The 14,494-nt window shown below is 35.4% G+C and overlaps 1 protein-coding gene across 1 annotated transcript; it reads left to right on the forward strand.

Annotated features, from left to right (window-relative positions):
- The first annotated feature begins 13,318 nt into the window (after nt 1–13,318).
- Nucleotides 13,319–14,116, forward strand: LOC116170607. The gene has a single exon (XM_031487112.1). The coding sequence runs from the start codon at nt 13,319–13,321 to the stop codon at nt 14,114–14,116; it is 798 nt and encodes a 265-aa protein (XP_031342972.1).
- Nucleotides 14,117–14,494: the final 378 nt, after the last annotated feature.

Below are 14,494 nucleotides of genomic sequence, written 5' to 3' on the forward strand. Positions count from 1 at the left end.
CACCAATGTAGTTGTTACTATTGCAATTCCATCCGCTTAAGTGTGTGAACACTATACTGTTTCTACCTAATCTGTACTTGTACCACAGATAAAATAGCAAATTTGCACCTTTCGACATTAGTATAAAAAGCAGTAGCAGATTAGGAAAAAATTCTGACCTAAAAAATGACAATGGTTTTTACCGTAAAATCAAGTTATTTGCTATTCTTAGGTCAGTACTTCTTCAGGAGCAATATCGCGTGCCTACATTCAGTGCTATTATGCAATTTAGGTCCTTGAAGCATATATGGTTTTAAGATTTTAGGAACACATTTCAACAGTTAAGAAAGTTGCCCAGCGCGGCGTATATGATGCCAGTAGGTACTCAATTTTAAGCGTGAGTGTGATGTTTGTCTCCATGATTAGCCCCTGTAGTAAAAAGAAGCAAGAAGATTCTTCACAAATAAGAATGAGCTTTGTGGGCACTTAATGTTAGACTTGAGCGTTACGTCCACCTCGGTCTATTAACACCTGCGGCCTGCGGTTGAAATTTGAAGAAAATATCTTCATAAATGCGAAATTTCACATTGCGCAACACGTTATAATATAATATATATAGGTATAATATAATTTTTGACATAGAGCTATGTATAAAATTTCAGGAAAGTATCTCAAAAAATCGGAATGTTAACCCTGCTTGATCTGTGCAATGCAGGCATCAACGTTATTTTACTTTCATTAGAAGGAATATTTTGAAAACTGTGGTCAAGGTGTTCATATCGATATTCATCAATTTGATCACACATAAAAAATACTGTTCCAAATTCTGAAAATAAAGGCCTTGCGGTCAAGGGATGAAGAAATTAGGGAGCGAGTGTAAAAATGACACCCTCCAGTCTAAGGGTGACATGTCTAACAGTTTTTTTAGAATACTACTCTTTTGCACCGTCTAAGTCCTAAATTTAGGGTCGTTGTTATAAGTTTTCCATTAACAAAGCGCCTCTCAGTGTTGTCCTGCCTGCTGGTCAGAAGACCCAATTCCACCTCACCCACTGGCAATAGTGGAATCGAGAGGAAGTTCTCATTACGTTGGTTTCGATTTCCGTTTTTCCGTGAGTGAGAATTTCACAAACTATATTAACAATGTGCCCATTTAAACGGCAATTGTCAAAAGCAGGTGTGAAAATGCAAACAAATAATTCATCAAACTACAGTCGATTTACTCAGAATTGATTTAACCTCGTCCTGTATCATTTATCAATTTACAATATGATAGATCATCATCTGCAAAAATACAATGCAGTGCAGTTATTTTTAAAGTCACAATACATAATGCCCCCCTTATTGACTTGAATAAATAAAGGGTTTCGATTAGGACTGTAAGGTGTGCCCGAAATGGGATCACAACTGATAGCCTATTCTCAATATTAAAACTGGTGCACTGGATTGATAAGAGAAACGGAAGGGAACGGGTGCAGAAGTTCGACCCCCTCCCCACCGACAAATACACCTATATAGTCACAATAAGTATTTCCAAATTGAGAGTAACTGCGTCATTAAATAGCGTTATCGCCCTTTAAAGTACACGTGAATAAAAATATTTCTTTGCAATCAAGGGTGTGGTGTAAAAATGCGTCATAAACCGGATGTCGTCAAGTCTGTTCCGGTTTGCGATCATCTCAATGGTCCATTACGCGTATAAAGTGCGAGCAGGTTAGAGGTTGGTAATTTGAAAAGGGAGTGCGGATTGTCGAAGTTCTCAGCCCCCTCTAAAAGCTAAGAAATGCCCCATTATTATTATAATTTTTATTCAGAGTCTGATTTCGCATGGCAATTATTATTATACGAACCAGTCTTTATGAACCAGATTGAGCTAACGTTTTTGTATTTTCCTTTTATAATTACAATAGATCTAGAACACCTGTATATTTTCAATGCGGTACGAGAAAGAGTTAAAAGTTTTGCACACAAGAGGTATGCGTTTAAAAACCATACCGGGCACCATAATGGTTAATAATACAGTTCGAGGACATCAACTATAAAAAAAATTAGTACGTAATTTCTCCATTCTTAATTAAATTCTATGCTTATTCAAACAGCACGTAATAATTTTGTTAAAGACAAATTGGGTTTACTTTAGTGCTCAATAATTTAAAGATTAATTCGTTTGATAAGAACAAAGCAATCATTTCTTCCAGTTCAAATAAGGCTAAGACATAACGTTAATGACAATTAATTTCAATCAAACGACTTGTATATCGATGATATTTTACAATTTATAACGTCGTCGGACCTTTTTTTTTTAAACATGACCTTACAGCAGTTTGATTCAATACGAGCTATCGAATAGAAGCTCAACTACTGCCGATTCTGAAGTATTGATAAATCCAGGAAATACAGAACTTTTAGCATTATTATTAATTTGTTCGTAAAAAGAAAATGACAAATATCAAGTATGTCATTTGGTGGCGATGTATGCCTTTTTTATTATACCTGAATCACAATCTCCGTTTTAAACACTCAAATGCGTGCGAAAAAGGGCCTTTAAAACACACGTGCTTTAAAGTTGCTAAGTTACTTCAAGTATGACTTTTGAAACTTTCATCTGGATGAAATAAAAAATCCTCTTAGGTCGCTTTCTGTAAATGCAGAACATTTCTTTGGCTTTTGTACCTATCCTTTGGTTGAAGCTTTCACAAACGCGCGTAATTTAGGGCATGCTTCCAAATCTGTTCCACTTTTTAATCGCAGATTGCTTTAAAGTTTTGAATGAATGCACCAAAATATAGAAGATTTAAATACCTTTGACATTTCCTTCATATATGCCAGCATTATGGATGCATTTAAGACTTTATTCGTAACTTCCTATTTCATCCATGGAAACAACTTTTCATATTCTTTATAATAGGGTTTACTGGATTTGGATTTTACACCTACCAATGTTGTTTAGATTTTACAACAATCGATTTAATGGACGGTGTATTATCTTTTTCAACGGAAATCGTTTAATTCACAAAGACGATGATCTTCAAGTGTTTCCATGGCTGAAATTACGAACACCCAGCCCACTTAATTAGACATGTATTCGAGTATAACGTCAATATGACATTGTATTTCCTATTTTTAAATTATACTGCAGGTATAATAAAAAATACTATAAGATACACGTGTATAAGGTCTTTAAAGCACTAACGTTATCCGCTTTGCGTCGTGCCCTTAAACTCGTTGCGCGTGCTTTAAAGACTTGATTATACACTTGTATCTTAATATACTATTTCGGTACTGTCAGCTGTTGTCCAGGGTTTTCATTTTCCGTTTGGAAGTGCTCCCTTCCGACACCCCGTCCTGGAGATACCAAAATTTGAAGTTCGTTAGATACTTATCTCTCAGAACACCATTTTTCCTTTGTCGGCCCCTTCTTCTTGTCCTCTATGTCATTCCCTAAAAGTCCAACATGGCGCCCATAAGGAATATTATGTTATGGCAATTCTGAGAGAGATTCAGGTTCTCTAGAAAAAGGTACTCATAGGAGATGCTAACGAGAACTGTTCATTTCCGTTAGTTTAAGCTAAGTAATAAAACACTACTAAGCGCATTGTTGGAAAGGTTGACGTATAAGCATTTCCTACATAATTACGTAATTAACGTAGGTTAAGAAAGAAATATCTGTGATATAAATAGCATGTAAACGCTTACAATCAATATTATCAGTTAACCACCTTCGAACTGTCGGTAACGTATCAGGTTTGATATATACGATCAACCCCGACCAAATTTTATCTCGTGTAAGATTTGCTTGGGTGAACATATCCATTACAACCCTTACGCTACATTTGGTCCTTCAAGCCTTCTTGTTACATTTGGTCCCTCGAACCTTTCAACGAATGGGTGATCTATGTCTGTATATCTCTCACCGTTGCGGAGATATCAATGGTGACCCACCAATTTGGACCACCCTGTACTTACTTTGGCAAATGCTAATTTTCACAAAAAACGACTGTATTGTACCTCAAAAGATAAACTTAAATAATAAATGGTAACATAATATTAAAAAAAGCTGTTATTTTTGATCTTTGAGGGGTTACCACGGGAAAAGTACAGAACAGAGACTTCTGAAGGTTAGTGCAGACAGTCTGGTTGCTCATCAAACATTATCTTTTAACCTTTTTAAATTGTTTTAAAAACCAATCAAGGGCGAGTTGTGTTTACCTTAATTTGTTACGTGAAGCAAGATCACAGTTCTAAAAATGTATTTTTGATTTGTATGAATTAATTATTCCATTATCCTTTGGCTACGATTTTCCAGAACTTTCACACAAAATGTGGAATATTGACATTTGCCCAGAAACTATGCATTTGTCCACAAATAAAGTAGATAAGTTACCAGATTACGTGATTACTTGTCCGCAAATAATTAATCGGTGCAAGCATTTGGAAAATTCCATTAATTTTGATAATACTTGAACAAATACACGAAATACGATACAATTCTGACATGATGTTGCAAACAATTTTAGACGATTATAATTAGGGAATCCATTACTCATGCAGATCGAAAACAACTTTCCTTGAAAAATGAGACGTTCAAAACAAATTCTTCATTTATGAGATGCGCAACCGATAATTGGCAAATCAGTCATCAATTCATGAATAATTCTAAACGAGATCATACTTCACCCTATCACTCATTGCAAATTAAATACACCGTGTAATGCGATTACGTCTTGAACAATTATGGAAATGCGTCGCCCTAAACGCGATCATTTTCTAATTACTCCCCGGGGATTATCTCCTCGTGACGAATTTAGTCCCCAAAACAACGACAAATAAGTAAACAGAAAACTTTAAAAATCGTCAAGTGAAATAAAAAACTGCTTATTATATCGGGGTGGCGCAGTCGGTAAATCGACCAGGTGTGTTATATACTTGCCGACCTGGTTTTTAACAACCAGGTGCTCCATTTTATAAAAATAAAACCCTTACACCCTTTACTTGTTTTTTGTATAATTTAAAAATCTGTGTCGAGATCAACCCTTTACCGGTCAAAACAAAAGGTATATATGGGTCGGTGAAACTAAAATACCATCCCGAATCGTCTTCCCTTTTTTTTATCCTCTCGTTCTATTAATTCGATAATATCAGTATGCGGTTTGAATTAATTTATGTAAAACGCGTACGTGTAAACACATTTAACGATCGTATGTCGGAACCCATACCAAGATTGTAATTTAATCAGCATTTAATTATCGGCAAAGTTATTTGAACGAATGTTAATTAAATTTCGGCAATCGTTGTAGGTCTATATCATCTAAATAATAAACAACATTAATGCTTTATGTGGCAAGCATCAGATAATCTTTAACGATTAGATAAGTACCTATTTCCGTGGATTGCACTCTATGTTGAATAGGATGGGATTTTTTCCAAGGCATTGGTATCTTTCCACATCATGTGTCTTACCACTCTACACAATAGTATAACATTTCCTAACACTAATTTTAAATTGACCATATTTCGTTTATTGACGTTAATAAAATAGTTCAGTATGCGGGGTAGTGAAAAGGACCGATTCCTGCAAAAGGTGATGTAAACGGTTTTTTCGTTTTAAATGGTCCATTTGGGTTCAAATAACATATTTGAAGAGTGCACACCAATTTTTTCCCGGCACAACTTTTGGCAGCCAAAAAACCTCAAAATGTTCGGACTTTTTTCAGTTTTTCACTTAAAACCACAAAATGGCCCATATTAAATTAATAAGACTTCCTTAGTAAATTAAAGATCAAAATCGATCAAAAGATGAACAAACAAAATCGGTCCAATAGAAAAATTTTTCCAAGCGATCAAAGAACACCCATTTTTTTCAACTTTTCTAATAAACTGAGTTTTTTTAATGAGCTGTAACGATAAAAACCACTACCCCCTCCCTAAAGATTGTGCGATATCAAAGAGTTCAAAAAGTAGAGGAAGGGGGCCTAATTTTGGATACTTTTTCTAAATTCAATTTTTTGAACCAAAAAAAAATTTATTTATTTATTTTTTTGTACTCAGAAAGTGCTATTACTTTAATAAAAACACGTGATGCATACAAAACCATTTATTTTACCCTTAAAAGGTATAAAAAATAGGCCCAAATAAAAAATGACACCTTTTGAAATAAAAAAAAGTATCCCAAAATTGGATACCCAATATTGGGAACCTATTTTTGTAAACAAAGATTGCAGACGTAAGCTCTTTTGTCACTACCAGCATAGTCTTCATGTGACCACCTGAAACAAATGGAACACTGTATCCAGTTTTCTCCGTTTTGGTCCTCTGAATAACGTCCAGTGCAGAAAATATACTCTGCATCACTTTCTTGATCGAGATTCATATCTGACTCGTCTTCATAAGGAACATCTTTTGATGAGTCTGAGGATTCAACTTCGTCTTCCACTTTCTTTAGTTTTTTATTTTTGAAAACCTTCTTTTTAGTTTGGTTTGAATTTTTGAATTCCTATTTTTGGATATCCAATTTTAAGACACCTTGCCTATCCAAAATTGAGCAACCTTCCTGTTCAATGTTTGGTGAGTAAAATAAAAAAATCTTTGACAGGAATGTTCAATTCAGATGCTGGTTTTCATTTTAACAATATTCTAGTATATGCATGCCAAATTTCACTTAAATACTTTTAATTTTTACCTTTTTATAACGGATTTTAATAGGAAAAACGAAAAACTCTGATTCACAAATAAACATGTGATTTTATGGTACCACCTAGTGCTGCACAACTGAACTATACCGTTTACACAGAATTATTTTGTGTTGGAAAACTATAGTTTTGTCCACTTAATTACAGAGAACTGTCAGTAGGTTTCGAGATAATCCAGTATCCAAAATTAGGCAACTGTCCAATATTAGGCGACTTTCCTTACCAAAAATTTAAAATTGGACCAATTTTTCTAATTTGCAGACATCGTTTATCTAAAAACAAAATAGTAGGTCCATAGTTTATTGACTCGAGTTAGTCTGAATATGAAGTTTCGTTACCTGGAGATATAAAGGAGAAGTAAACAAAGTAATATCTTGTGTTTGTAATTACGACTTGGCAATTGAATCACTTTTCCAAAGTGCTTGGGGCTTTGACCTTCAAGGAAAAGTGCTTCAAGCCTTTTGTCCTCCACAAGCCGCTTTCAAAAGTGCTTTGTGTGTTTTGTGATTGTAAAACTGCTTTCAAGCTCTTTCAGGACTTCCAAGCACTGTGCTTGTCTAAATTACAATTTTATTCAAGCACTTTAATCACACATGAACATTGTGTGGTACGAAAAATTACCTCTCAGCATTTCTTTTTTAAGAACCGGGTATCGCATGGTGCATAGCATTCAGATTCAGTATGCTTTTTTTTTTAGTTTTTGGGCAGTCTACGTAGAAACTATAGTGACTTTTCATATATCCTTAAGAACATCGGACGTTTCTAAACCAAGTTGTCGTGCATACGGACAAACAGCAATGACAAAATTATAAACGATCCCAAGGATCGTTAATACGGACTCAGGGCTTCGAGCAAAAGTGCTTCAAGCCCTTTTCCTAAAAGTGCTTTGTGCTTGGAAAAGTGTTCAAGTCCTTTCAAGAGTTCAAGCCCTCAAATTGTGTACAAGCCTTGTCCTAAAGTGCTTTGTGCTTGAAGTTCAAAGCCCTTTTAGAAGTAATTTGTAATTTCAAGTCTTTCTGATGACCGGTAGTAGTTTGTGCTTGAGTATCGAAGCACATTGACTAATGGCTTTGTGCTTAGAGTTTCAAACCCTTTCAGCAAGGGCTTTGCCCAGCTCTGCAGTGTCCAGTCGCCTTTGGAAGTACGATTTCCCATGTAAACAAAAATTCCATAGGTGACTCGATTGTCACTCATTTTTTATGGCTATGTACATCTCCTAGTTTTTCTATATACAGGGTGAGGTCATATTTTAAATAAACTAGGTGACGTTAAAATCATTGGTTGCTAAGAATAAAGGAAGCTTATCTGCTCAGAACGAACTACCGTTGCGAAGTTTTTCAAGCTTTTCTCTTATTTTCTAACCCTGAGCTAGTTTATACCGTTAATGCGGCCGGTGTGAGATAAAAGCAGCGCCAACTTAATCCACCGTTATACTCTAACTTCATTAATTTTTGATTCCGGATCCAGTTTTATTTTGATCTTTAAGGGTTGCAACATAAATAAATAAAATATATATATTTTAGAAAAAAAGTACACAAGATTAAAGTCATTAATATTTTGCATAAACGTATTTTTAAGGTTAATTACAACCAGACCTGGGCAGAATACTTTCAAAAAGTATTTGAATACTAAATAGTAAATACTTTACACAAATCAAAGGTATTTGAATACTAAATACTTTTACGTCCAGCACAAGCGAATACTAGATACAGATACATTGAAAAGTATTCAAATACTTTAGAATGGATTCGAATACTTTCAAAAGTATTCGAATACTTTCAAAGGTATTCGAATACTTTCAAAAGTATTCTAACACTACCAAAGGTATTCGAATACTATTAAAAGTATTCGAATACTTTGAAAAGTATTTCATTATCTTACTTTGAAAAGTATTCGAATACAGTAAAAAGTATTCAAATACTTGTCACTCAAACACATTAAAAATTTAAAATAGTATTATACTAGATAAAAGGCTTAATACTACTTAAAAAATCAAGTTATACTTTGTATGGGGTTAGCTTTTTTTATATTTCTATTGTTATATACAAATTTAAGGGGAGTAAAAGCGTAAAAAAAAGTAAAAGCCCTTTGAATTTTTTTTCGAAATTTGTTTTTTGTCCATAACTTTTTATTGAGAGGTCTAATCGAAAACGTACGAATTGTTTTGGATTCTACGCCCCAAAATTAATAAGAAAAAGTGTTTTCCCGAGAAATTTTGGTGCAGTCGATTTTTGGTAAAAAAAAAGGAAGGTTATACACTGCCTTTTTTTGAGGCCCGCAAAAAAAATTGTCTCAGATCGACGCGGAAAAAAAATTCTTATAGAATGTGGCCTGTAGAATCCATAATTTCAAACAGTTCCAAGATTGGGCTACTAGTTCAAAAGTTACAGCCCTCTGAATTTTCTTTCGAAATTGGTTTCTAGTCTATAACTTTTGATTGAAAAATCTAATCGAAAAAGTACGAATTCAAATACTATGCGAAGTATTGGAATACTTCTCAAAGTATTCAAATACCTTGCGAAGTATTCGAATACTTTACGAAGTATCCAAATTCTTTGCGAAGTATTCGAATACTAAATATTTGTGAAAGTATTTGAGTTACAAAAACAAATACTGCTTCCATAAAAGTATTTAATTACAAAGTATTGGAATACTTTAAAGGATTTGAATACTAAAAGTATTTAAAAAATCAAATACTGCCCAGCTCTGATTACAGCTCCCCTGTCCACTGCCCGGCTTTTTTAAATAATTAATACATAAGTTCAGACCATAATGTGCAAATTTCATCCTTTCCATTTGATTTAATAAATATAAAAAATAGTTTCAAGTGGCGTACAAGGCATAATGTGTTTGGAGGATGGAAAGTGAAAGAGCACACCTTTTTACATGTGACTTTGTAATTCAAAGAGACATCCAATTAGGGAAAAATTTATCTGAACATGGAAAAAGTGTGGGATTGGGTTTGTTGAGTTTTCAGTGAATAGCCGCTACGTCCCTTAAAAATGAACATGACATTGGTGGCACCAAAATTTCTTTGAAACAGGTGAAACACGTCGTTTGCTAGTTTTCCCCAATTTCTGGGTACAGTGTAACATTTGTCAACTAAAATTTATTATACGCCCCCGATACTTACACAATACGTTAAACAAATCAATAGCACCTAAAATTCTCGATTGTAGAGATAACGACGAATGAACCAATCAGTTCTATTATAAACGTAACCGTAAACTGTCATTATCTCCATCGACAGATATCAGAACTCGATAAAAACTTCTCAGGTAGCTGCACATTTTATGAGATAATCTGAAACAAAAACAACTATTTTCAAAACATGTCATGTAACACCTTGAGACAGCACAGAAGGTGTTCTTGCGTGTCAAACTTCTTTATTGTGTGTCGGAATTTCTTAATGTGTCTTTTAAGAGGTTTGTGCATCCTTTCGTGAAGATTCTTGTACCCGTCGCCTTGCGTCAATAGCGAATTAATTAGTCAGTAGTAGGCAAGGTCCCACGCGCACAAAATTTAATCCGTTCATAAATTAGGCTGCCGCATCAAACGTCGAAAAGCAAAGTAACTCGACTCTGTAGTATAAACAGAACGAAAATTCGGTGGGATTTTGATCTTCATGACAAAAGGGAAAATAAACATCCACTTTAGCACGCGCATTTATGCAAACATCGACCACCCTCTAGTTCGGGTGCGCACGTGCGTTAGTAAGACGTGCGTGACGTTTCTGTTGTTTTACGTGGATAATGAATTTAACGTCTGTCTACGTTATAAATGGGCCAATTAATAACTGGACGAAGAGACAATTCTTACATGCACAAAATGTTCGATGGATCATTCACCTTTTTCCAAAATTTGATGTCATTTCTTTGCAAACACAAAGCAGTTACCTAATTTTAATGTTGTGTCGCCCCCCCATTTTGTTTAGTATGGAATCGTTTGAGGCGTGGGCAAGTTTGACTTTTTGTTGATTGTCCTTATTTTCAAAATAATAAAGGCGTAATTCGGACCTCTTATGGCTATTCCTTCGACTTGGAGCCATTTATATACCAGACTAAGGCTCCTTCCGCAAATTTTGGATTGTTTTTACAGACTTCCTTGTCCCGGATCACCACTTAAAGGGCTTGTCGTGGCAATATTCGGGAGGCATGTAGTCTGAAATCCTGTATATGTACTTAGAAATGTTTAGTTATTGTACAATTCCCCAAGTGTTTTGCATTTTTGTGTATTCCTTCTACCTCACTTCCGAGCCTGTCTCGCGAGGGCTTTTAAACAGTCACTGGCAGCTTGTCCCTACCACCAGAAGGTTACTTGGAGCTGGAGGGCGCCCGGTACCCAGAGTTCGCTGACTAACGACCAAGCTTTCCTTTGATGTATACGAGTGCAACATAAAAATAAGGTACGCTTTTGCTAGTTCCTTTCATTGACATGTCCTACATTTAAATAAGCTATTCCACACTTTATTTATTTCCACAAGGGTTGAAATCTGAACACAGCATATAGGCTAATGGAGGGACAATCTCCATACTATATCACTATAATGAATCGTTCGCCAAAATTTCTGATCAACCGGTGAAAAGTGACCCCTGAAAAGATGTAGGTACGAACAGACAAAGACTCATTTTGACGAATAGAAGTCGAATTACAAATACAACATGTACAAAATTTCTTAGCCATGGCCATGGAGTAGAAGGAACGAACTTGCTGTGACATTTTTTCGTACAGGTGTCAGCCCTATAAGAAATTATTTCCAATCAGTAACACTCTCCACTAACATATACTTTCACAAATGGACAGCTTATTAGCGAACCTCAATACTCTTACTCCCTGCACTCGTAACAAATTTTCGGCAATATGCTAATAACCTTCTTATAACACAATTAGGAAATATTTTTCAACGCCATCCAATTATGTGGTGTTTTTAGAATAGAGAAATTATTTAAACACCTTGAGGTTCGATTCCGTTTTAACAATTTAATCTCGCAGATGTTTAAACATAGACGCATCTGTCGTCGATTTGTTTATATTACGTAAGGTGATTACCTACTTCACTCCAATGATTCATAATAATACCATATCGATGCGTGAGAAGAGCAAAACAATTGGCACGATGATACAATTCTGTGTAATTTCCACGGGATGACTCTGATATCAGGCCGCTATCTTATTAAATCGTGAATAATATCGCCTTTAACGATACATACCGTAACGGTTAACAAATATTTTGATTATTAATTGAGATGATTAAACTTCGGAGTGTCATTTCCTTTGTTTATTTAAAATTTGGACTGAGATTCCGATTCATTAGTAATTACAGCGAAGGTAATACAAATAAATTTTATCCAAGTTCACTTTTTCTATAATTACGCAATAATTAACACTCCCAATTATACTTTGCATCCCTTAAAAATGCGTTTCCGGAGAATGGTCGGTAACATCAAATTTGAATCATTATACAATCATTACAGAATACAGACCTGTTGATACGGGGGGAAATTTTTATTTTTTTTTAACTTTCGGAAATATCGCCCTTTTTCATGGACTCATTGAGTTCCCGCAGAATTCCAGAATACCATTGCCGTCAATTTTCTAACCGAACACAGCGTTTTTTGTTTTTGGGAATCCACCCAGTATACATCAAAACTTGTTTCTTTGGAGGATCCCATTAATACACCAAGCTCCCATGGTTAGTGATAATTTTTGGAAAAATTCCCAATTCCCAATTACGCATGATTAATCCTTACTATTACTCAACATCGAAGCTTTTAGGACGATAGACGAGAAGACAGACTACTGTGGTAAAATCCGATTGCACGAAATCAGTCCTGATGGTATTAGCTCATGTCCTAAGAACAAGAAAGTACCAATTATCTCGCATCATTGAATAAAAGCACTAATCCAATGCCGTATTAAGTATTATTGATACCAGCACAAATTGTAACCATATACAGGTCAAATGCACCAAATTTAAATAACTGTTTATTGGTGAATAGGCCAAAGCAGGTTGTAGCAAATAGATAGAAAATAATAAGATGGATATTGATAGATATTTTTGTGTATTTCACTTTTGTTTAATGTTAAATGTTGTAGATTGAATAAACAATTTACCAGAGTGAGTTTATATCTTAGAGAGTCAAGGCGTAGCATATCTGGCGACGAGGATCAGGAATCAAATTGCGGAAGTTTAGTGTCAAACATGGCTGCGTTAATTGGGTCAATCGAACATTTTTCATCGTCGAAGTCCGATATTAGTTCATACCTAGAACGTATGGAACAATTATTCATTTGTAATGAAGTGGAGGAAAATCGCAGTTCCCATGTTATTAACGTTAATTGGTCCGGAGGGTTACACATTACTAAAAAATTTGTGTGCACCTGAAACTGTTTCGGCACAAACTTATGCCAAGTTAAAAGGAAAGTTAATGCAACATTTCAACCCGGAGAAAATTATCATAGCAGAACGGTTTAAGTTTTATAATTGATGTCAGTCGCAGTCAATGTCATGTAAATTAGGTACATTCCTGAGTGAGGCACTGCGAGATCGATTCGTATGTGGATTGCGAACGGAACAAATCCAGTCACGGCTACTATCTGAAAAGGATTTAACCTTCGATAAAGCATGTCAGTTAGCGATAAATTGGGAAATGTCACATAACCAAGCCAAAGCTCTTCAACCCCAGGGCGATACGAACAAAATTGAAGGCAACGTACCCCGTTGGCAGCATTGGAAGCGAAGGTCAGAGCCTGGTCAGTCAAAAAGTCAACAAAACGTCAAACAAGAGTCAGGAAGTCGAGGGCGCCAGTCAGCTTCAAGTACAAGTAGTCAAGCATCTCGAAAATCATGTCATCGATGTGGAAGAATGCACAACCCAGCAACTTGCCCAACGAAGCAATGGCAGTGCTACAACTGCTCTAAGCAAGGTCACACGTCGACAGTCTGTATGGCAAGAAAGAAGGTCAACCCGAGGGTCAACCAAATGGATGAAGACACAAGTAGTCAAGGGCAAGGTGAATCGGATGAATCACTCGTATTAGGCCACATCGGAAATCTGGATTGGAATAAGAAGGAAGAGGCGTATCAAGTCGAGTTGTGCATGGAAAGCCAGCAAGTAAAGATGGAGGTCGATTCAGGGGCCTGCAGGTCAGTAATGCATAAGTCAGATTTCTTTAAATTAAGCAGTAATGAGTTACAACCCGTCAGGTTTAAGTTAAATGTTATCACAGGGGAAAATGTCAATATATTGGGCCAGCCTTTAGTAAACGTAGAATTTATGGGTAGTTCTGAACAGTTACCAATTATCATATTAAATTCCGCTAGTAAATTTGCACCATTAATGGGCAGAGATTGGATTGCAAAATTTAATCCGTCATGGAAAAATGTATTGTTAAAAGTTAATAATGTCGAACAGTCTATGAAAGATAAAGATGAATTAATTTTATAGTAAATAAGGTTATTGTTCAGCTTATGAGAGATTTTAAATGTATATTTGAGGGGGATAGGTCATCAACCATCAAAAACTTCAGGGCAAATTTAGTATTAAAGGACAATGTCACTCCTATCTTCCACCAAACTTACCGTGTCCTATATTCCATAAAAGAGGCGGTAGAAATAGAATTGAGATCGATGGAGAAGTCCGGAATATTGAAACCTGTTAAATATTCAGAATGGGCCACCATGCTCTAATGGAATGGCTGAAAAGCAAGTACAATCCATAAAGAAGTGCCTACTGAAAGAAGTACATGAAATGGAAGTGAAGAATACTCATAAGAGTATACAACTGTTGATAGATAATTTTCTATTAAAACATTGTACAACACCC

Source organism: Photinus pyralis, unplaced genomic scaffold, assembly GCF_008802855.1.
Source record: "Photinus pyralis isolate 1611_PpyrPB1 unplaced genomic scaffold, Ppyr1.3 Ppyr1.4_LG5, whole genome shotgun sequence".
In the NCBI taxonomy this organism is placed as follows: Eukaryota; Metazoa; Arthropoda; class Insecta; order Coleoptera; family Lampyridae; genus Photinus; species Photinus pyralis.